At 36.6% G+C, this 17,906-nt stretch overlaps 2 protein-coding genes across 3 annotated transcripts; one reads left to right on the top strand and one right to left on the bottom strand.

Annotated features, from left to right (window-relative positions):
* Positions 1-4,729: 4,729 nt before the first annotated feature.
* On the bottom strand, positions 4,730-5,942 carry LOC117786633 (charged multivesicular body protein 5). 2 transcript variants are annotated; one of them, XM_034624970.1, is made up of 5 exons: positions 5,768-5,942; positions 5,552-5,703; positions 5,326-5,491; positions 5,041-5,271; positions 4,730-4,979 (listed from the first exon to the last, which is right to left on the bottom strand). In XM_034624970.1, exons 1-5 carry the CDS (start codon positions 5,834-5,836, stop codon positions 4,914-4,916), a joined length of 684 nt encoding a protein of 227 aa, XP_034480861.1. In that variant the 5' UTR covers positions 5,837-5,942; the 3' UTR covers positions 4,730-4,913. The 2 variants fall into 2 exon arrangements, with proteins under 2 accessions (XP_034480861.1, XP_034480863.1); XM_034624972.1 differs by having other exon boundaries at positions 4,730-4,976.
* A 489-nt stretch (positions 5,943-6,431) lies between these two features.
* Positions 6,432-14,743, top strand: LOC117788827 (integral membrane protein GPR155). Its single transcript, XM_034627709.1, has 12 exons — positions 6,432-7,033; positions 10,518-10,807; positions 10,865-11,345; positions 11,645-11,810; positions 11,876-12,115; positions 12,174-12,365; positions 12,428-12,581; positions 12,804-12,896; positions 12,953-13,283; positions 13,347-13,712; positions 13,771-13,896; positions 14,060-14,743. The coding sequence occupies exons 1-12, from the start codon at positions 6,843-6,845 to the stop codon at positions 14,259-14,261; spliced, it is 2,832 nt and encodes a 943-aa protein (XP_034483600.1). The 5' UTR covers positions 6,432-6,842; the 3' UTR covers positions 14,262-14,743.
* Positions 14,744-17,906: the final 3,163 nt, after the last annotated feature.

The following is a 17,906-nucleotide window of genomic DNA, read 5'->3' as shown; positions in this document are numbered from 1 at the left end:
CTAGGGCTGAGCTTTTGTAAGCTGAAAGAGTAAGTCAAGGCTTTGTAATGGGTATCTGAAGTTCGACTATTTATTGTTAGTTGGAAATTATTAAAATGCGTAGAGGAGCACGTGTTGTACCACTTGTTGCCTTTTTGAGGCCTAAATGTAAGTACATAAATCGTTGTATGTATGTATATTTGTGTATATATCTTTTTATATGTAATTTTTGTATCTCAAGCATGCATAATCAAGAGCTGAGCGTAGACACGCCACGGCATGCACTTGGCCTTGGTAAGTGCCGCTTCGTGGTCACCTTGAACCTCAATGTGCCGAATGTTGTGCTGTTGCTTTTGTGTGTTGTGGGGGCAGCTTAAAAAAAAATGTATAAAAAAATAAATGAAACCGAAACAGAAACTGAAACTGATTTGCAGTTAACGTTGAGTTGGCAGTATGTGCTTTTGCTGGATTTTCGTTCATGTTATGTTGAACTTGCCGCAAGCAACAAACAATAACAATAACAGAACCTAGAAGCCAAAAAATTAGCGGTCGCAGACCTACAAAAACAAAACGTGACTTAAGGCTAAACATAACTTCAACTACAACTACAACTTTAACTCAATGCGTCTGTGACGACTTTAAATTTAAAAGAAAAGAAAAAACAAAAAAAACGTAGACATATACATAATTTTAGAACTAGTTTTTCGTATGCACGATACATCTGCCCCGGGGTCTGAAGAACCCAAGGCCGCAAGCTTCTAAAACCTACCTATAATATACATATGTATATCTGTATGTATGTATAGAAGCACAAGTGTCTGTATGCTCAAAATCCATTTGTTTGCTTCACCATTCACGCATACCAACATGCTTGCATACGTATACGTAATATTTTCTAAGGTTGCGCTTTATCAAGCATACGCAGCGTTGTACGCTTATCAGTCACTGAAGTTGGACAAATCAACATGAGTGTGGGTTGTCCAAAAACTACAACTAAACTACAATATCATAATTGTAACCTTAGTTTGTTCCAGCTGTTTTTTATTGGAGAATTTAGGGGAATTGGCTGTCAAGTGGCTTATTCGGCTGACATTTTTATGACCAAATATTTAACTAAACGTAGATTCTGAGCACAAAGAGTGACTGAATTTAAATATGTGTCAAACTGGTTCAGTTGAAAAAAACAAAACAAATTAAACTAATAAAATAGTGTGATTAAAAAAACACGTATGCAGAAATCTAAAGAAAGATCGAATGAAAATTTGGCCAAAATAGCTTCCAGCTTTTCAATTTCTACAGGCGATAAATAAATTGCATTAAACTGTGCATTCTCATTTCGCATTTTCTCATTTTAGAAACAAAATACAGCAACAACAACAACAGAAAAGTATAGGATTGAATACTCGCACAATTACAATAGCAAAAAAAAAATAAAATGAAAAAAAAATATACTACAATATTTATGTACGTAAGTGCATAGTACATAAATGCATAGCACACACTGAGACACATACAAATGTGTGTGTATGCATATGTGTGTATAGTTGTAGCCGACATCGGCGGCATCATGCTTAGTATATATTTTGAATGGTTGCGCTTTATATTGGCCTCCGAATGTGTCTAGCTTCAATAGCAGGCCAGGGTCATGCGACACCGGGGAGGAAAAACTGACGCGAACCGACGCAAGGCACACACAGACACACACACACACACACATGCATGTAAGTGTTTTCAGTTGTGTGTGTGTGTGCCCGTTATCGGAAGAAAACGCCAAAAGCTTTACCAGCACACAGACAGCGACTGCGACTGAGACAGAGGCAGCGACGCAAGCGCGCAAATAAATACAAAGGCAACAACACGAATTTGCGCTCGCGTTCATTGCCTTTGCAAAAGTTGAGATCGCACTCGCTCTCTCCCGCTCTTGAAAACTCTCTTCTCTTATGCTTGAGCGGCATTAGAAGAGCAGTAACAATAACAAAGCTATTGGCAGGCATATGTAAAGACGTTTGCTTTTAATTGATTGCATATAGGAAGACCACAAATAACCATTCAAGTCCAGTTGAGAACAGGGAAAGAGCTTTTTTGCCTTTATCGCTCCGATAGCAACAAAAACAACTACAACAATTGCAAACAGTTTTATCACTCAGGGCTTTTATTTTATTTATTTTTTATTTGGCAAGTCTTATTTGATTTTTGATGAATTTTGTTTGCTTTGGTTTTTGATTTCGGTGGTTTTTTTCTCCTCTTTTTACGGGGTGTGGTACATGCCCAACAGCAGATTGTGAGGTTGGTCAGTGTCGTCGGGTCGTATTCGGATTCGTGCTGAAAATTGCATGAGATGCGAGCATGAGTGACCTTTGTGGATAGTTACTTTCAAACTGTGATGCATCTAATTGTTGACAAACAAAAGGGGAGTTAGAAAATACTATAAAAGCGCTAAAATTTATTACATGGTATTTGATATATCGAACTACAATATATTAACATAAAAAATCCTCTACATTTTCGAGTTGACTGAGACGCATGATCTCGGCTTGAAATGATAATTTATAAGCTTGTCACTATCTTGTCGAAGGTCTCACCCATCATTTGAATTGCCAATCTTTGGTTTTTCGCCTCGATTAGCCATAAACCAAAAAAAAAAAAAAACAACTAAAACAAAACAATATGTATTTAAGCATAAATAATAATAATAAATTTTGCGCCGTTGTTAGCAGTTTTATTGTGCCAAGAGTTGTTTCTTGCTTCTTTTGTATCGAATTTTAATTATTGGTAAATTGTAATATTGAAGCCAAAAAAAAAAAGTGGGACATTGCTCTGGCGTTAACTTTATGGAGTGGTAATACGAGAAATCGCTCTAGAAGTTAAGCACAATAAATAGTACACTTGTATGCACTTGTTGCAAAATGTAAATTCGGCAAATTAATCATCAATAGTTTAATCAAATGAAAGCAGTTAAAGTTACAAATTAATAAGCAATCAACCAAGAAATAAATAATAAAATTAAATCAATACAAATAAGCAAAAAGCAATTAAAATTGTTAAGCCTATAACTAAATCTAAAAATGTTTAAATGTAACCTTAATTTTTTAACTGTTTATTATAAACATAAAAAAAAAGATTTAAATTAAATTATATTAAATTCAGTTTGCTTTATTCAGAAGATGAATCCTGATTCGCAAGCGACAAATATTTTACTTAAATTCTCATGCTCCTCTAGATCATATGACTCATTCCATTCACCACTAAACACACAGATTTGCACTTATGTACATATATCAATTTATTTGTTTTTTTTTTTTTATATTTGTTGATTTTTTCCTGCACTTTCATGCCGTATACTATGTAATTACGTGATGACGAAATGTGAGCATAGAAAGCTTTTTGTGTTTGCCTCTTTGCCATTTGCTTCCTGCATTTTTGCACTTTTGTTTTTTTTTTTTTGCTTTATTTTTTTTGTCGAATGCAACTCCGCAATAATCGCGAATGCAACACTCGATTACAACGAACGATAGAATTCTAGAAAACAACGAGAAAAAGTTCCAACGCGGTTACACGCTGCGTATGCGCAATATGAGATGTAGATGTGTATGTGCGAGTATGTACGAGTAATATATCCAAAGATCTGTGCTATTTTCTTACCATTTGAAGCAATAATAATCCAATTTGACGTATATCCATTATGTTTCCAGTATGTATGTTGATTTTGATTAGCTTTTCGAGTTTTGTACTAAAAATAGTTGCACTTAATGCAGCTAAAATGGCTGCCTGGCAAATATTTGCATAAAAGCAAATGTAAATATTGCGTATACGTATTACGTATATATATGTATGTATTTAAGATCTACAATAACACTTTGAGGCACTGTGGGGCTGCTGGGCAGTGGGCGTGTGGGCGTGTCGAAGTCGGGGCGTCAACATTAAACAAACGATGTTAAAATACAATTACACAAGACATTTGCCAATTGCGTGGCATTTTGGCAGTGAATACAGATACAGATTCAGATTCAATTGTAACACTCACTCTTTTTCTTTCTTGTTTCACTAATTATGATGTATATATTTATTATTATTATTTGATTTGATTCAAGTTGGATATTATTAGGAAAACGAGGATGCGATTGTGCCCGGCTGTCTGTCTGTCAGTCTTGCTGGAGCAAATTGATTTCGGTTAATTAGCAACGCGTCGCGTCGGTGGGGTGAGGAGAAGGGGTGGCAGCGACGCGCGCGTTCACGCTGCAGTTACAATTACGTTTGGGAAATTGATTTTGCTTTTGTTTTGGACGAAGGTTTTTTCTATTTTCTGTTGCTGCTGATCGACTGTGTTGCCCTCTTCGGAATTTGCGACCGTCCGTTACAGCAGTCAGTTGAAGACTAAACGCAAGCGAACGCGTTATTTTTGCACACAGCAGTGCAGTGAGGCACACATACAGCCAGACAAGCACACACACTCGCACACACACAGAGAAACGTTCACAGTGGCAGAGACACGCGCGCGTCCGCTCAAGTTCATGCTCTGAACTTCAAAGCTCAGTTACCTTCATGCACGTTCCTCTGCTTGTGTGTGTGAGTGAGCATAAACGTGAATGCTCACCAAATGAGAGTGATGTGAGAGTGAGCAGTGAGAGTGTATCCGCATGACACACGTTGTTGCTTTTGCACTTAAGAGAGCGAAAGTGTGTATTATACGAGTGCAATTGCTGTGTTACAGTTGCAATCAAGAGAAAAAAATTAAAGAGAGACAGAGAGCATAAGTGTACGAATCCTTTTAATATGCGCAGGCATGCTATTGGTATCAAACATAAAAAATGCTTACAATTGGTAAAAACTTAAACTTTGTTATTTTAACTGTATGGAAACACTCCAAGCTGACATTGTGGCTTTTTTTCTTAGATAAGATAAACCTTTGAAGTGAGAAGCTGGACAGATGTTATCTATGTAGTCTTCAAGGAGGTCGGTACTTTGGGCAATCCAAACTCATCCGTTTCAATGGTGCTCTGTTAAAGTAGAAGATATTGCATTACTCATTTATGAAGTATACGTTATATTTCTCTTGCATACCTTTCCAGGTACGATGCTGTCGGCACCTGGCTCTCTGTCAGGCGCTTCAGGCGCCTTAGTAACGTCATCTAAATAGCTGGTATCATCGTCCAAGGCGATCTCATCGCCCAAGGCATCAAGTTCGGCCTGCAAATCATCGTCATCCACATCGGGCATTCCATAGGTGCGTCCCATTGCCTCCTGCACCTCATCGGCCTGCTCCAGCATATCGGCCATGTCGTCCTGCATGTCCTGTATAACAATGCGTTATTAGAATTCCATTTATACTACAATTTTATAACTCACTTCAATTTGATCAATGTTGATCTTTTTGTATTCCGTTTTCATTTGCTTGACGCCATCCTTCATGGCAGCCACTGTGGCCTGAGTATCCTTGAGAGACTGTGCCGCATAGTTTGCCTGTTCCATGTTGAAGGATTGATTGCGCAGAGATTCGGCTTGTTGTTCATAGCTGCGAATCAAAAAACGCAATTATTTTATTGACCCTGTTTACAAGACTTTAAATCCATACGCCTTCTTTTGTTTAAGCACACGCAGCGCCCTTTGTTTTACTGAATTTTTAGCTGGTGACTCGCGCATTTTGCTCATCTGCTCGCGATATTTTCGCAGCTCTGTTTCCAGCTTCGCAATCTTCTCCTCAATGTTGGCAGCCCGAGCATCCACCTTTAATGATCCAATAAATAAATATTATAATAAAAATTCTCCTTTGTTTTTCAGTGCAACTTACGCCTGAAATGCAGTCATTTAGACTTGGACCAGGTTCTTTGGGTTTTCCACGTCCAAAAAGTCGATTCATTGTTTAAGTAAGCTTTTCGCAACGTAGCGTAAAAATTAAAGAATTTGTTAATTCTTTGTAAAATATTTTTTACAAATTTGCGTAAATTTTGTTTGATGACTAATTGGGGCTGCCACCCTACATAATTTCCCGATCTGGCAACTTGTTCTGATTGGGGCTGCCACCCAACAGAATTTCCGGATCTGGCAACTTGTTCTAATTTAATAAAATAAAAAATTCAGTTGCAACTTTGAAAATTTGACTAAATTGGAGTTTTCTCTTATTTTTGAAGCTAGAATTTTTTAAATTATTGCAGAATATTTGTTGGAATTTTCTCGATTTTATGATATTTTTATTTTTTTAACTTCTCTTAAATTTGGTTGACGACTTTAAAATCTTCACTTATATTTAGATATATTTTTTTTCGAATTTTAAATTTTCATCAAAATTTTAGCTAATTTCAAAATTATTGCAATTTTAAAAACTGCATGAACTAAAAATAAAAAATTTCAAATTGCTACAGAAATTTCCCGATCTGGCAACTTGTTCTAATTTAATAAAATAAAAAATTCAGTTGCAACTTGCGTGTTGTGTGCAAAAGTTGTTTCAGTCGCGATTTAGGCTTTCTTATAAAAGCACGCGTGCACAATACTTGCAACAAATATATTTTTTTTTTAGTTTTGCGAGCAACAGACAAGTGGAAAATGATATGAAATGAAACTGTAAGCGTAATACCTGACAACGCAACTGCTACTGATAAGTATTAATCAAGGAAAATGATAGTTGCAAATAATGCTAAATATAACCAACGAGCAGCAACACCGTGAACTGTGTTATTAAATCATTTGTGCATGTGTGTGTGTCGCCTTTATTCAATTGGCGAAAATTCAATAATTGCACACACTCGTCCTCCCGGCCTTTTGACGTCACACCAAAGCGACAGCTGTTTTCGTGACGCGTTAGGGAAAATGTCGCACTTCGTTGTTGCTGCCAGTAACTAAACGATTCAACTTAACGAAAGTGCATCATGGATAGTTCCATGTACTACAAAGCTGTGCGCGACAGCGCTGCCACAGATGCTGCTTTGGTCAGCAGCAGCAGCGAATTCGCCGTCGACGTTAGCGTCACAACGTCGGCTACACCACGCGTCGAGGATGGCGTCTCTATGGATAATTTCTATCCGGCTTTGGTTCAATGCTTTGGCATTATTATATGTGGGTAAGTAATACAGGTTGTTCCGCCCACGCATTCGTGAGTTCACGGACAGTGCACCTTGAACTTTAGCTGTCTTTGTCTGAGAATTCATTTGCACTGTTTGTTGTTATTATTTGCGTTCCGTTCATTATCAGGTTTTCAGTTTAAAACTCTTCTAGTTCTTTATTGACTTGTTGTCAGGTTTACTTAGTCCAAAACAAACTCTAGTTGTTATTGTTTATTATTATATCATTATTGGTCACGCGCTCGTTCAATGACCGCTTTGAATTCATTATCTGTCTCTTATTTCCTTGATTCATCAGCATAAAAATTGGCAAAAGTGAAAGAAAACGTACACTAATTTTAAACGATTACGAGTACTTCAGTTAAATTATTCTTTCGTTTAATTAATGCATTTGCACTGTGGGATTTTCAATTGCTTTACATATATGTATACATACATTTATGTCTTCAATTTCCCCATTAGTCATGTATTAAATCGTTGGCATGCTGAACGGATATCCCCATTGAGTTGTTGGGTATAAACACGTTTAATTAAATGCAGCAACTACGCTTTTAGATTCGAAATTTGAAGTTAAAGATGACTTAAATGTCGGTCATAAATCGTTACTAATTTTGTAGTGCACAAAGCCGTGAAGCGTGAAAATTGCCGTCAGTCTAAAAAAGATTTGCAACACGGCAGCCCAAATGATAAATGATTGTTATGCAAAATAACACCAAAACAATTACAATGCAAAATCAACAAAAACACAAACAATAGAAACTTATTTACTAGTACTAGTTACATTTTAAATTCATATGCCCCCGCAAAGGCGATTGTGAAATATTTAAGCTTAACTACTAATTGCAATAAGCGAAAGTAAAAACGTTTAGAGAGTGAGATAAATAATAACATAACACACAGATACACAGACACACAGACACTCTAACAATTACAAATGACCTTGCAACGGTTGCCAGTAAACAAAATCGATCAACTTCGATTGTTGCATTAAGCGATTGTATAATCGCCAATCGACTGACAATGCAATTACGTATGCATGTATGTGTGCATGTATTAACATATATGTATACAGTGGGACCTCGATAAACAAATTGCAGCTTAAATTTAAAAACATCAAATCAATTGATTTTGGTGTAAGCTTGAAACATAAAATTGTGATACAAAAGGGAAAAGGTGAAGAGAAAGCAACTTAAGAAATTTTAAATGTACGATAGACCCCATTTAAGGACACTTCTTTGTATCTTAAGTTAAAAAAAAACATACTTATTTATATATTTCATTTGATCAACTATTTTTTTTGAACAATAGAATTTATATTTTAATCTTATTTGATGTCTGACTGTACATTTACTCTTATATGTTTATTTATGTTATTACTACTATTGATTTATGCATGTCTGACTTTCTATAAAATAGTATAGGTATGCTCAGCTGCTTTAAGTGTAGAATCTAAACACTGTAGATGCACGCGACTGCTGTAAAAGCAAATTAATTTGTTGCTGCAATCAATTAGACAACAACAATTTTAAAACCATATTATTATTATTGTTCTATTCTATCTATATCATTACGCGATCGAAACGTAATGTGTATTATATGATTTTCCAAACCGATTGAAATATAAATGACATGCATTGTAATACTCTAGCAAGAGGGTATTACAACTTGTCACGATTCGTGCACTGACCTATGAAATATGCACATACGTTGTGTCGTAATATTTATTACTCATCTGGCTAACAGATGAGTACTGCTGTTAAGTCCCATTTGTATCTGGAAACCCAAAAATGGGGAATATTTCATCAAAATGGGAAATTATAATTTTTGAAAACTACAATGGAAAATGCTCTGTTATTTATTAATCTATTTGTTGGTTATTTAATTATAGTTACTTATTTAATTTTATTTTAAATAATGTCAATGATATTTGTGGTCCTAACAACAGTTTTGATTCAAATCTTGTCAGGATTGGAATAAAAACACTTAAGATATGCTAATAAGAACATGCTAACAATTTTCAATTAAAAAAGAACAGACTATAAACTGATTTTAGAACTATGGTTTAAAGGTGAAACATCTAAGAATTCACCGTAGATTACGAATTTTTGTTACCATTATTCAATTTTTTTGTGCCCTTACAAATCGATTCACTCTAATGCACATATACACATTTTACTGCTGTATGTCAAGAAATATTTCCTTATAATACTAAATTTTTCGAAACATATGTTAGGTGTACACAAACTGTGCTCACTTTCCTTGAATTTAAGACCTAGTTTGGGTAAATAAGTGCCACAATCTGCACAGCTGTTTTCGTTATGGGGGACTGCGGAATTTTAGACTGATGAAAAAATATATTAATTTATATATACGCAAATGTTTGTAGGTAGATGCCTCGATTCATGGTATTCATGTTATTATCAAGAGTCCAGCTGCAATTAGTCAGAGCTCCAATCGACGCAACGCTGCGGACAAGCACGTGACCAGCCCTCACATGAGTTCATATGCAGCCCACAGAACGCATTACTCTGGGGATCCATTTAAATTATAGAAACACTTGTACTACAATCTACTTAGCTGAATAAACAAATTCCATCAGCAATGCTTATATGCATATGCGAGTATGCATATTGTATTCATAGTTGAGTGAAATACGTGGGGATTACGCAAATTACTTACTACCAATTAAAAAAAACCGAATAATATATAGATCATGACTGTGGGTAAATTTTACACAAGTAATAGTTATACAATTGATAATTAAAGTGCATCTGGTTTTCGCTTTTATTATAAATGAAATTCCACACTTGTTAGAATTAATATAGATATTTTCCTTATCAATTATTATAATATAGAGAGACAACAAACTAATCAGAAACGCGTGGCGAAAAGTTCACTTTGTTGAACTAAAATATGTGTCATTATTTTTAAAACAAGTCTCCATTTAAATACAGAATAAAAACACAACATTTATTTAAAATGAGATACTAAATAAATCGTTGAGTATTATTTAACGTTGCTTGTCATTAAATTAAAAATTAAAATTGAATTAAAAGTGTGATTAATCTTAAGCATGCCCAGTAAATATCGTCATCAACTAGTTCAGGTTTTTATTTATTTTTTTTGGGAAGGGGAAGTACTCCAGTTTCTCATCCATTGGAGAACCAGCTCTTTAAAGCCTGTTGTATATTTATTCATACACATTTATCTTTTTTTTGCTTTGGCGGAACAAACAAAAGCAACATTAACAAACTTTATTGGTTAATATTCCAAATGAAATGCAAAACTGGTTTCATCTTATAACTTGCATTTGTGACATGCTCACGTGACATTTTGTTGTGTTGCATGTTGGTGTTGCGTGTGTATCCGTTTTCACCAGACAGTTCCGCAGTACAATATATGCATTTAAATCAGAACGAGAATTATTAAAAAGGGGTGTGACATGATATCATAATTAACTGTATTTTATTTACATTTTTACAGCTACATAGCTGGACGCTTTAAGATCATAAGCAATGCGGAAACTAAAGGATTGGCCACATTTGTGGGCACCTTTGCCCTGCCCTCACTGATCTTACTGTCGCTGGTGAAACTCAACTGGAGTGCCGTCAATTGGACCTTTATGCTGGCCATGCTCATCTCGAAAGCAATTGTTTTCTTTGCCGTGCTCGTCATTAGTCTGCTGGTTGCTCGACCTTTGAACTATGCCCGTGCTGGCTTGATGGCAATCTTTTGCACGCAGAGCAACGATTTTGCCATTGGATATCCAATAGGTAACTACTACAGCTATTGCCAATTGAGCTATATCTAATATCTTTGATTCATTTTAGTTATGGCTCTTTACGAGAAAGTGCATCCAGAGTATGCTTCGTATTTGTATCTAATGGCGCCTATTTCATTGGCCATTCTGAATCCCATTGGTTTGGTACTCATGGAAATCAGCAAGATTATCAAAAACAAGGAGGAAGTTACTAGGAATCCGCCACTCTGTCCGGAAACCTGTCCCGCTGAGCAATTGAGCAAACAACGTCGTTTCCTGGGCGAGCATTCAATTCTGGTTTGGAACACTGTTAAGTCGTTGTTCTTCAATCCATTGCTGTTGATGACTCTGCTCGGTGTCGCTGGTGGCTTTTTGTTTCCCAATGGTCTGCCTGAAATGGTGGCCGGTGTGTTGCGCGTCTTCGGACAGAGTTTCTCAGCCACAGCTCTCTTCCTTTTGGGCCTGAAAATTGTAGGCGGCGGCTCTGGCGCGGAACGCAAAACCATGGGCATGGGATCGTTGCTGCCCAGTGTGCTGATATTGGTCAAGATGTGAGTACTATCAAGATTCACTAATTATCAGAGGACGCAAAGATAAGAAATGAAACCTGAAAAAATAATATGAACAATAAGAAACTTCAGTTATATTATACAAAAATTATTACTTTTTATTATTTAAACAATTTTGTTATTATTTGAATAGTGCAGTTTTTAATAAATTTAATTTAAAAATTATACAATGATTTCTAAGTAAAATATGGAATTAATTTTTTATTTTATATATTTATTTATTTATTAAAATATTTAATAATCAATAAATAATTTGCTAAATATCATATATATATTTCTAGCTTGGTCCTACCTCTGGTCTGCCGTCAGACTGTCAACATTATTCAGGCTGGCGATAACTTCAATGACACCACTGAGTTGAGTACTTTTGGCTTTCTTTATGGCACTTTTCCCGCAGCTCCCGGTGCCTTTGTCATTGCAACGCAGTATAACGTTGAAGTGGAGCTGGTGAGCAGTATTTAAGCCTCAATTCAGAAGCAAATAATTAACTGAAATTAATTTACTCGTTGTAGATCGCACGCAGCATGGTGTTGTGTACATTTATCTCTGCTCCACTTATGTTTATCTCGGCCAAGATGATATCATTGACAAATTTAAAGCCCTTGGACTATTTGCATGAGCTGGATGCATTCTCCTTTGACATAAGCGTTGCTGGCGCAGCAGCCTGTTGCTGGATGTTGGCTCTGTTGATTATTACCAAGCGGTTTAAACGCATGCCACAACGCATTACAGCCTGTCTGGTGTTGTCACAGGTAAATCACATTGCATTTATTAAAAAATATTAAAAATATTTATGCATATTTCCTATAGTTAATGTGCTGCATTGGCGTCATACTCTGGTCAAAGCTGGGTCATGTGGAACGCTGGCCTTTGTATCTGCAATTCTTTTTATTTAACATCGGCACCTACAGTTCCCGCCTGTGGACAGCGCTTTTGGCCATCACGCTGCTCTTTTTGCAGTGTCGCAGCTTGTGTTTCGTGCTCAAACTATGGCCGTATATGGTAAATGCCATTGAAAATGTCTTAAAATATACCAATTTATTGATTGCTTCTTTTAATTCCAGCTGATTTTTGCCTGGGGTGTACCCGCTGTCATTTCCGGTCTGCTGATTGCCTTTGATTCCAAATCTATGCCCAGCGAGAAAAAAAATCCCAGCTTTCAATACGGCAATGCACAAGCGGCAATTGCCGTATTCATGCTCGTCATGTGTTTCATAGGTGCGTAATATATACTACATAGATAATGTTATCCTTTGACGATTCCCACATGATGACAGCATACAAAGCGTTGACGCGTTAAGACAGCTTCACACGCCGCAAGGTGTTGCAAGCTTACAATGATGCACGTAAAGTTTTCAATCTGAAACTTAATGTGGACTAAAGAAGCGCTAACGATTTTGACATAAGACTAATCTGAACGTCTTGTATTATATTTTACAGTCACTGTGGGCTGCCTGGTGTTGCAACAGCGTTACAAGAAGCGATATGAAAAGTACTTGACTTATACGCGTGAGTTGTCCAATCCGGATTCGGGTATGCCTTTTAATGTCAAAACTTTTAATCTTAAATCAAACTTGTTTACTTTCTAGCACCTTCAGATTTGCACTCGACCGTTTCGACAGCCAATTTGCTGGCCAACGTGGATCGTTCCTCGATCAGACAAAGCGCGCGCACCACATCCTATTCGTCCTCGTCGGATGATGATGACATCATACCCACAGCAGACGTGACAGTCCAAAGATCCAACGGAGGTTGTGGTTCCGGCAGTGGCAACTGTTGTTCGGGCTCAGCGGTGACCACGCCCACAACAGCATCTACAGTTGTTATGGACATCGAAGATCTTTTAAATCGTAGTCGCCAACGAAACGTAATGGATCCCAAAGATCTGGACAAAATCGATACGGCACCTCCAACTGAATCGTATGCTAATGATTGATTTCAATTGCTTGCAACAATTTATATTGATTCTCTTTCCTGTTGCAGCCACATGTGCAGCAGCTCGTACAACTGCGGTCCGAGCACCTCGCGTCAAGGTTGCCAGAACATCATAGAACGTTATGAGGAGCAGACGCGCAGCGGTTTGGAGCCGTTGGAGCACACGAGCGACTGCGATGAGCATCAAACATTGAAACACACAATCCTATTGATAATTCTGTTGTGCTCAATGTTTGTCGGCTTGGCGGTATCGATTTGGACGCTGGTCATGGAGGGCATGTCGGGTATCTATTTGGAATTGAGTTTTCTCGATGCGTTCCTTAACTTTGGCCAAGGTTTAATTGTGTTGGCCGTTTTCATAAGCGATACGGGCGAGTTACTAATGCCGCTGATCAAATTCTGGCGAAAGATATGGTAGGTTCAATACTTACCCTAAGACTTTTAGCTGTTACTAATATCCACATCGTTTTAGGTATGGCGCCAATGTGGTCAGTCTACCCCACTGGTCGAGTCTGCGTCCAGATACCAAACAAATTTGCGAGCAATTTCGCAATCATCATTTGGAGAATTGCAAAAAGGATATTGCTAAGGACAGAAGGCGAGTATTTCCAATACTTATTGCATGTCTTGTCATTAAAGTTTCAAAAGAACGTAGCGAAATTTAAATTCCATACAAAATAATTATTACATCAATTTACTTATTATCCATTCAATTGAATTGACATTCTATTAACCATTTTAATTGTAATTGCTTTCAGCAGATGGCGCATACGAGTTTATCGCAAGGTCTTCTATGGCAGCGAGTTTGTCAGTTGGCTTATTGAGGTTGGCCTTTCAAAGGATCGCATGGAGGCTGTGCATTATGCACGTCATCTCGTTGATGGTCGCGTGCTGCGACACATTAATAATGTCTATCATTTCGAGGATAAACAATTGCTTTACAACTTCTGCAGTCGCATCTAGGCGACTCAAGTGGAGGATGATGCAACTACGCCAAAATATAGTTTGTTTTATTTGTATTAAGAGGAAATCATGTAATTTGTGTGCTGTGATTGTACGCTAGGAACACACACACTCACACTCTCTCCCACACACTCGTACTGTCAGCCATGCGTTAGGAGTGTGTATAAGAATGTCTGTGTGTTGTGTGTTTGTTAGAATGTCCGTGTCTATGTGCACGTAAACGTGTATAGTGAAAATGTTTATTGCCTATTTATACAAAACGAAGAACTAGCTTTTCGCATTGTTAATAAACTAAGTAGATAGTGAATTTAGAAGCTAAACTTTGAGCTATAGTGCAATAATCTAGACTAGTTAATACATACCTAAAATTATAAACAAAACATAAAAAAAAAACGCTAAGCTTGTTTGTCACGAGCAAACAAAACAAAAGAATCGTACAAATACTGTGCATAAAACGTGTGAATTCATACAATATACAAAAATCTCTGACTAAATCGAAAACAAAAACATACATACAATATACATTATAAATTGTAAACAATACACAAATGAATAAATAAATAGATATATACATAAATATATATACCTCATGCCGTGAGGCGCTTAAAAATTAAAAATGCATTTGTGTCGTATTCGTATTTCAATTTCTTCAATTTTAGTTCAATTTCAGGCTCAGTTTGCTTAAAGCTATTTGCATTTTTTACACACACACACACACACACATAGCTAAAGAAACTTGTATCTATGTACATCTTGTGGCTCTTTTTTTTTGTTGTTTTCGTTTGTTTTGGTGTGCACGCGTTTAACAATTTGCGGCTGCGTGTTTGTAATTCCAATGGGGCTTTCAGTTCCGTCCCGTTTTAATGGGCCCCTGTCTGCCAGCGTGGGCATCCACACCATCCATCGATGGGAATGAATTTACGTTTTGGACGCTCTATTGATAAAATGTTAATTGTAAAGAGACTGTCAATTGGCTTATCGACCATTAAAATGCCGCGGATGATGTCCTATGTTTTGATATTTAAAACTTGGTGCTTATTATTTTATTATTTTGGATGTGCGCCTTTATAAGAAGAAGCCTCTGCCTCAATTAAAATTCTTTGTTGTTTGTTATGCAAAATAGTCAGAGCTTCGCGGCATTTCTTTAAAATGCAATGCATTCCAATGAATTGCATCTGACTGCTTGCCGCAGCTTCCGTTTGCCACCCGGCTGCAGTTTATATGCAGTTCACGTCACAGCGAGTGCACGGAATAAGCAACAACAGTTGTTGAATGCCATTCGATTCATTATGACCCAACCTCACACTAGTTTCATTTCTTGGAATCAGTATCAAACTTATACGCAAATGGTGGCACTGCCCAGGAGGGACATGAGACTATCGGGTGCCATCATTCAAAAGTATATCTTATCTAAAGGATGTTGACAATATACTCAATTGGGACTTCCTCAACTAACGTTGTCATATTTTACCACCAATTATCAGCTATAAACCATTATTACGAGTACTTTTGCATTCTTCAGTAAGCTAAATTCCAATATGTTATTGTGTTTACCAGGTAAAATGAAGTCACCATTTATAGTTATTAAAAAAAAATTATAGATAACAATTGCTTAATTAAAAATTACTACATTTATAAATATTTAAATCTATTAAAAATATTTTGAATACAAATGTATATTTTATTTTATATATGTTATCTATATATCCGAATAACTAGTTAAATAGAGGAGAGCGGATATCTTCTAACATACACTCTTGACTTTTGACTGACATTGGAATCTATTTTACTAGACTTTGGTTGCAAATATTTGCCAGTCTGGCACTACCAAATGACTAATAAAACTCGATAATACTCTTACGTAGAGTGCTTTAAACTTGATACGTCATATGCAATTGCATAAATGAAGACAAAGGTAGGAGTATGAGCATTTTTTTTTCTCACAACGAGATCCTGTGTATATTTAAAAAGAAGATGATTATACTTACGTCATTTCTGCGGTGACTTAAATCATAGACTGAATTAGAAAAATATATCATATAGTTTTATAAAGAAGCGATTGCAAATGTTAGTTTTATTAAATAGCATTAGATCATATAACCAACTTAGAAATAATGAATCTTTTACAATGTGTTCTTTGTCATAGTTCATCTTTATAGAGGGTACTCAGCCATCGGTATTCTTAAAATAGCGACTCCTTCCTGTTACTTTCGTAAGCCGTAATATTGCAAGTTGTATCTTGTTTGCAGACTGATTTATTTGTTTAAAAAACAAGTGCAGGTCTTGAAATGATTCAGAGAAATGACAATCTATCAAACATTTCACTTCAGCAGTAATCAAAGTTATCTGAAATTACTTTATGTAGGGGATTTTATTATAGACAAGAATATGTATATAGTTGAAACTAACTATAGAGGCAATTTTAATCTTCATTATCTGATTGACTAATCTAGTTGTCCAAGTGCTCGTCAAACATTCCAAGAGGAAGAGTTGCCATAGTCCAATCATTAATCAAGCACTTTAGGGACCTAGTTAGGGTGCAAATAAATGAATAGACCAGCAAATAATACGTTATTATTTATGAATTTAATTTTGCAAACTGATGTTTACTGAACTTGTAGTGGGGAGGAGGGTCAAAGGTCAGTCAACTGCTGGAGCCACGCAAGCTGCCAAAAAGCCATTTTTATGTGTCCCACAAAAAGGCGACATAGAAACATAACAAAAACAACACTTCTGACGCATAAAGCTCTCAATTTTGGTCTTCTCAATTAGCAGGAAGGCATAAAGATATCAAGGGATATAAATTCCCAGAACTCGTAAGGCCCACTCAAAGTCACAGTTCGTGTTTGCCTTTTGTATTGTGTTGGTCTCCCTCAAATTAGCTAAAAATAGTCGCCTGCGGTTCTCTACGGCGATATTCATACCGCTGCAGGATGTCCTCGGTTGAGGCATGCAGCAGGACGACGCGACGTCAGCATCCACAGGCTCATAAATTTGTTAGCCACTCACACTGACTCACATCCTGAGTGTCACTGTAGGCCTTCATCTCTAGCGGCATTAACAATTACACACATACACACACATTGCGCATACGACGTGTGGTCGTCGTTTCTCCCTTAAATGGACCGCAGTCGCCGTCGCTGTCGCTGTCGCCGTCAACGACAACGTTACCGTCAGCGTTAACTGCGGCGTCTTTGTGCTCACTTCCGTTTCGCTTTACGGGTAATATCGCATTTAGAATGCATTACGTATGCGCGTCTTTGATCTGAAATCAAGCATTTCTCCGAGCCCATTGCAATGAGTTTGCATTTGATTTGATTACTGCGCTTATAAATGTGCAAATGATTTAATAAGTACTATATTGCTATGATATTTACAAACCGCTGCGGCACGAACTGTTCATCGAAAAATATTACAAAATCAAAAACAATTTTATTGCTTATGTTTCGACCAGCAAGAACAAATCAACTACCCAATGTGACTAATAAATACTCTGCATTTCTTATTTTACATACAGTCAGGAACAAAAGAATTTTGCTAAGTTTAAGTTACAAACTTGATATTTTAACAATTAATAATTTTATTGATACACGGTAATGTAATTCCGTAAATACATTAAAAGTGCACCTACTTGCTTTTTATTTT

Source organism: Drosophila innubila, assembly GCF_004354385.1.
Source record: "Drosophila innubila isolate TH190305 chromosome 3L unlocalized genomic scaffold, UK_Dinn_1.0 0_D_3L, whole genome shotgun sequence".
NCBI lineage: Eukaryota > Metazoa > Arthropoda > Insecta > Diptera > Drosophilidae > Drosophila > Drosophila innubila.
The sequence above is the reverse complement of the archived record's forward strand: the minus strand, read 5'-3'. Positions and strand labels throughout refer to the sequence as shown.

Excerpts from the sequence above, each read along its gene's own strand:
- LOC117786633 (XM_034624970.1), bottom strand. The coding sequence starts at position 5,836 with ATGAATCGACTTTTTGGACGTGGAAAACCCAAAGAACCTGGTCCAAGT. Across the intron at positions 5,704-5,767 it reads TAAATGACTGCATTTCAGGC|GTGGATGCTCGGGCTGCCAA; the intron begins GTAAGTTGCACT and ends GGATCATTAAAG. Across the intron at positions 4,980-5,040 it reads ACAGCATCGTACCTGGAAAG|CAGAGCACCATTGAAACGGA; the intron begins GTATGCAAGAGA and ends CTTCTACTTTAA.
- LOC117788827 (XM_034627709.1), top strand. The coding sequence starts at position 6,843 with ATGGATAGTTCCATGTACTACAAAGCTGTGCGCGACAGCGCTGCCACA. Across the intron at positions 11,346-11,644 it reads GTGCTGATATTGGTCAAGAT|CTTGGTCCTACCTCTGGTCT; the intron begins GTGAGTACTATC and ends ATATATTTCTAG. Across the intron at positions 13,713-13,770 it reads AAATTCTGGCGAAAGATATG|GTATGGCGCCAATGTGGTCA; the intron begins GTAGGTTCAATA and ends ACATCGTTTTAG.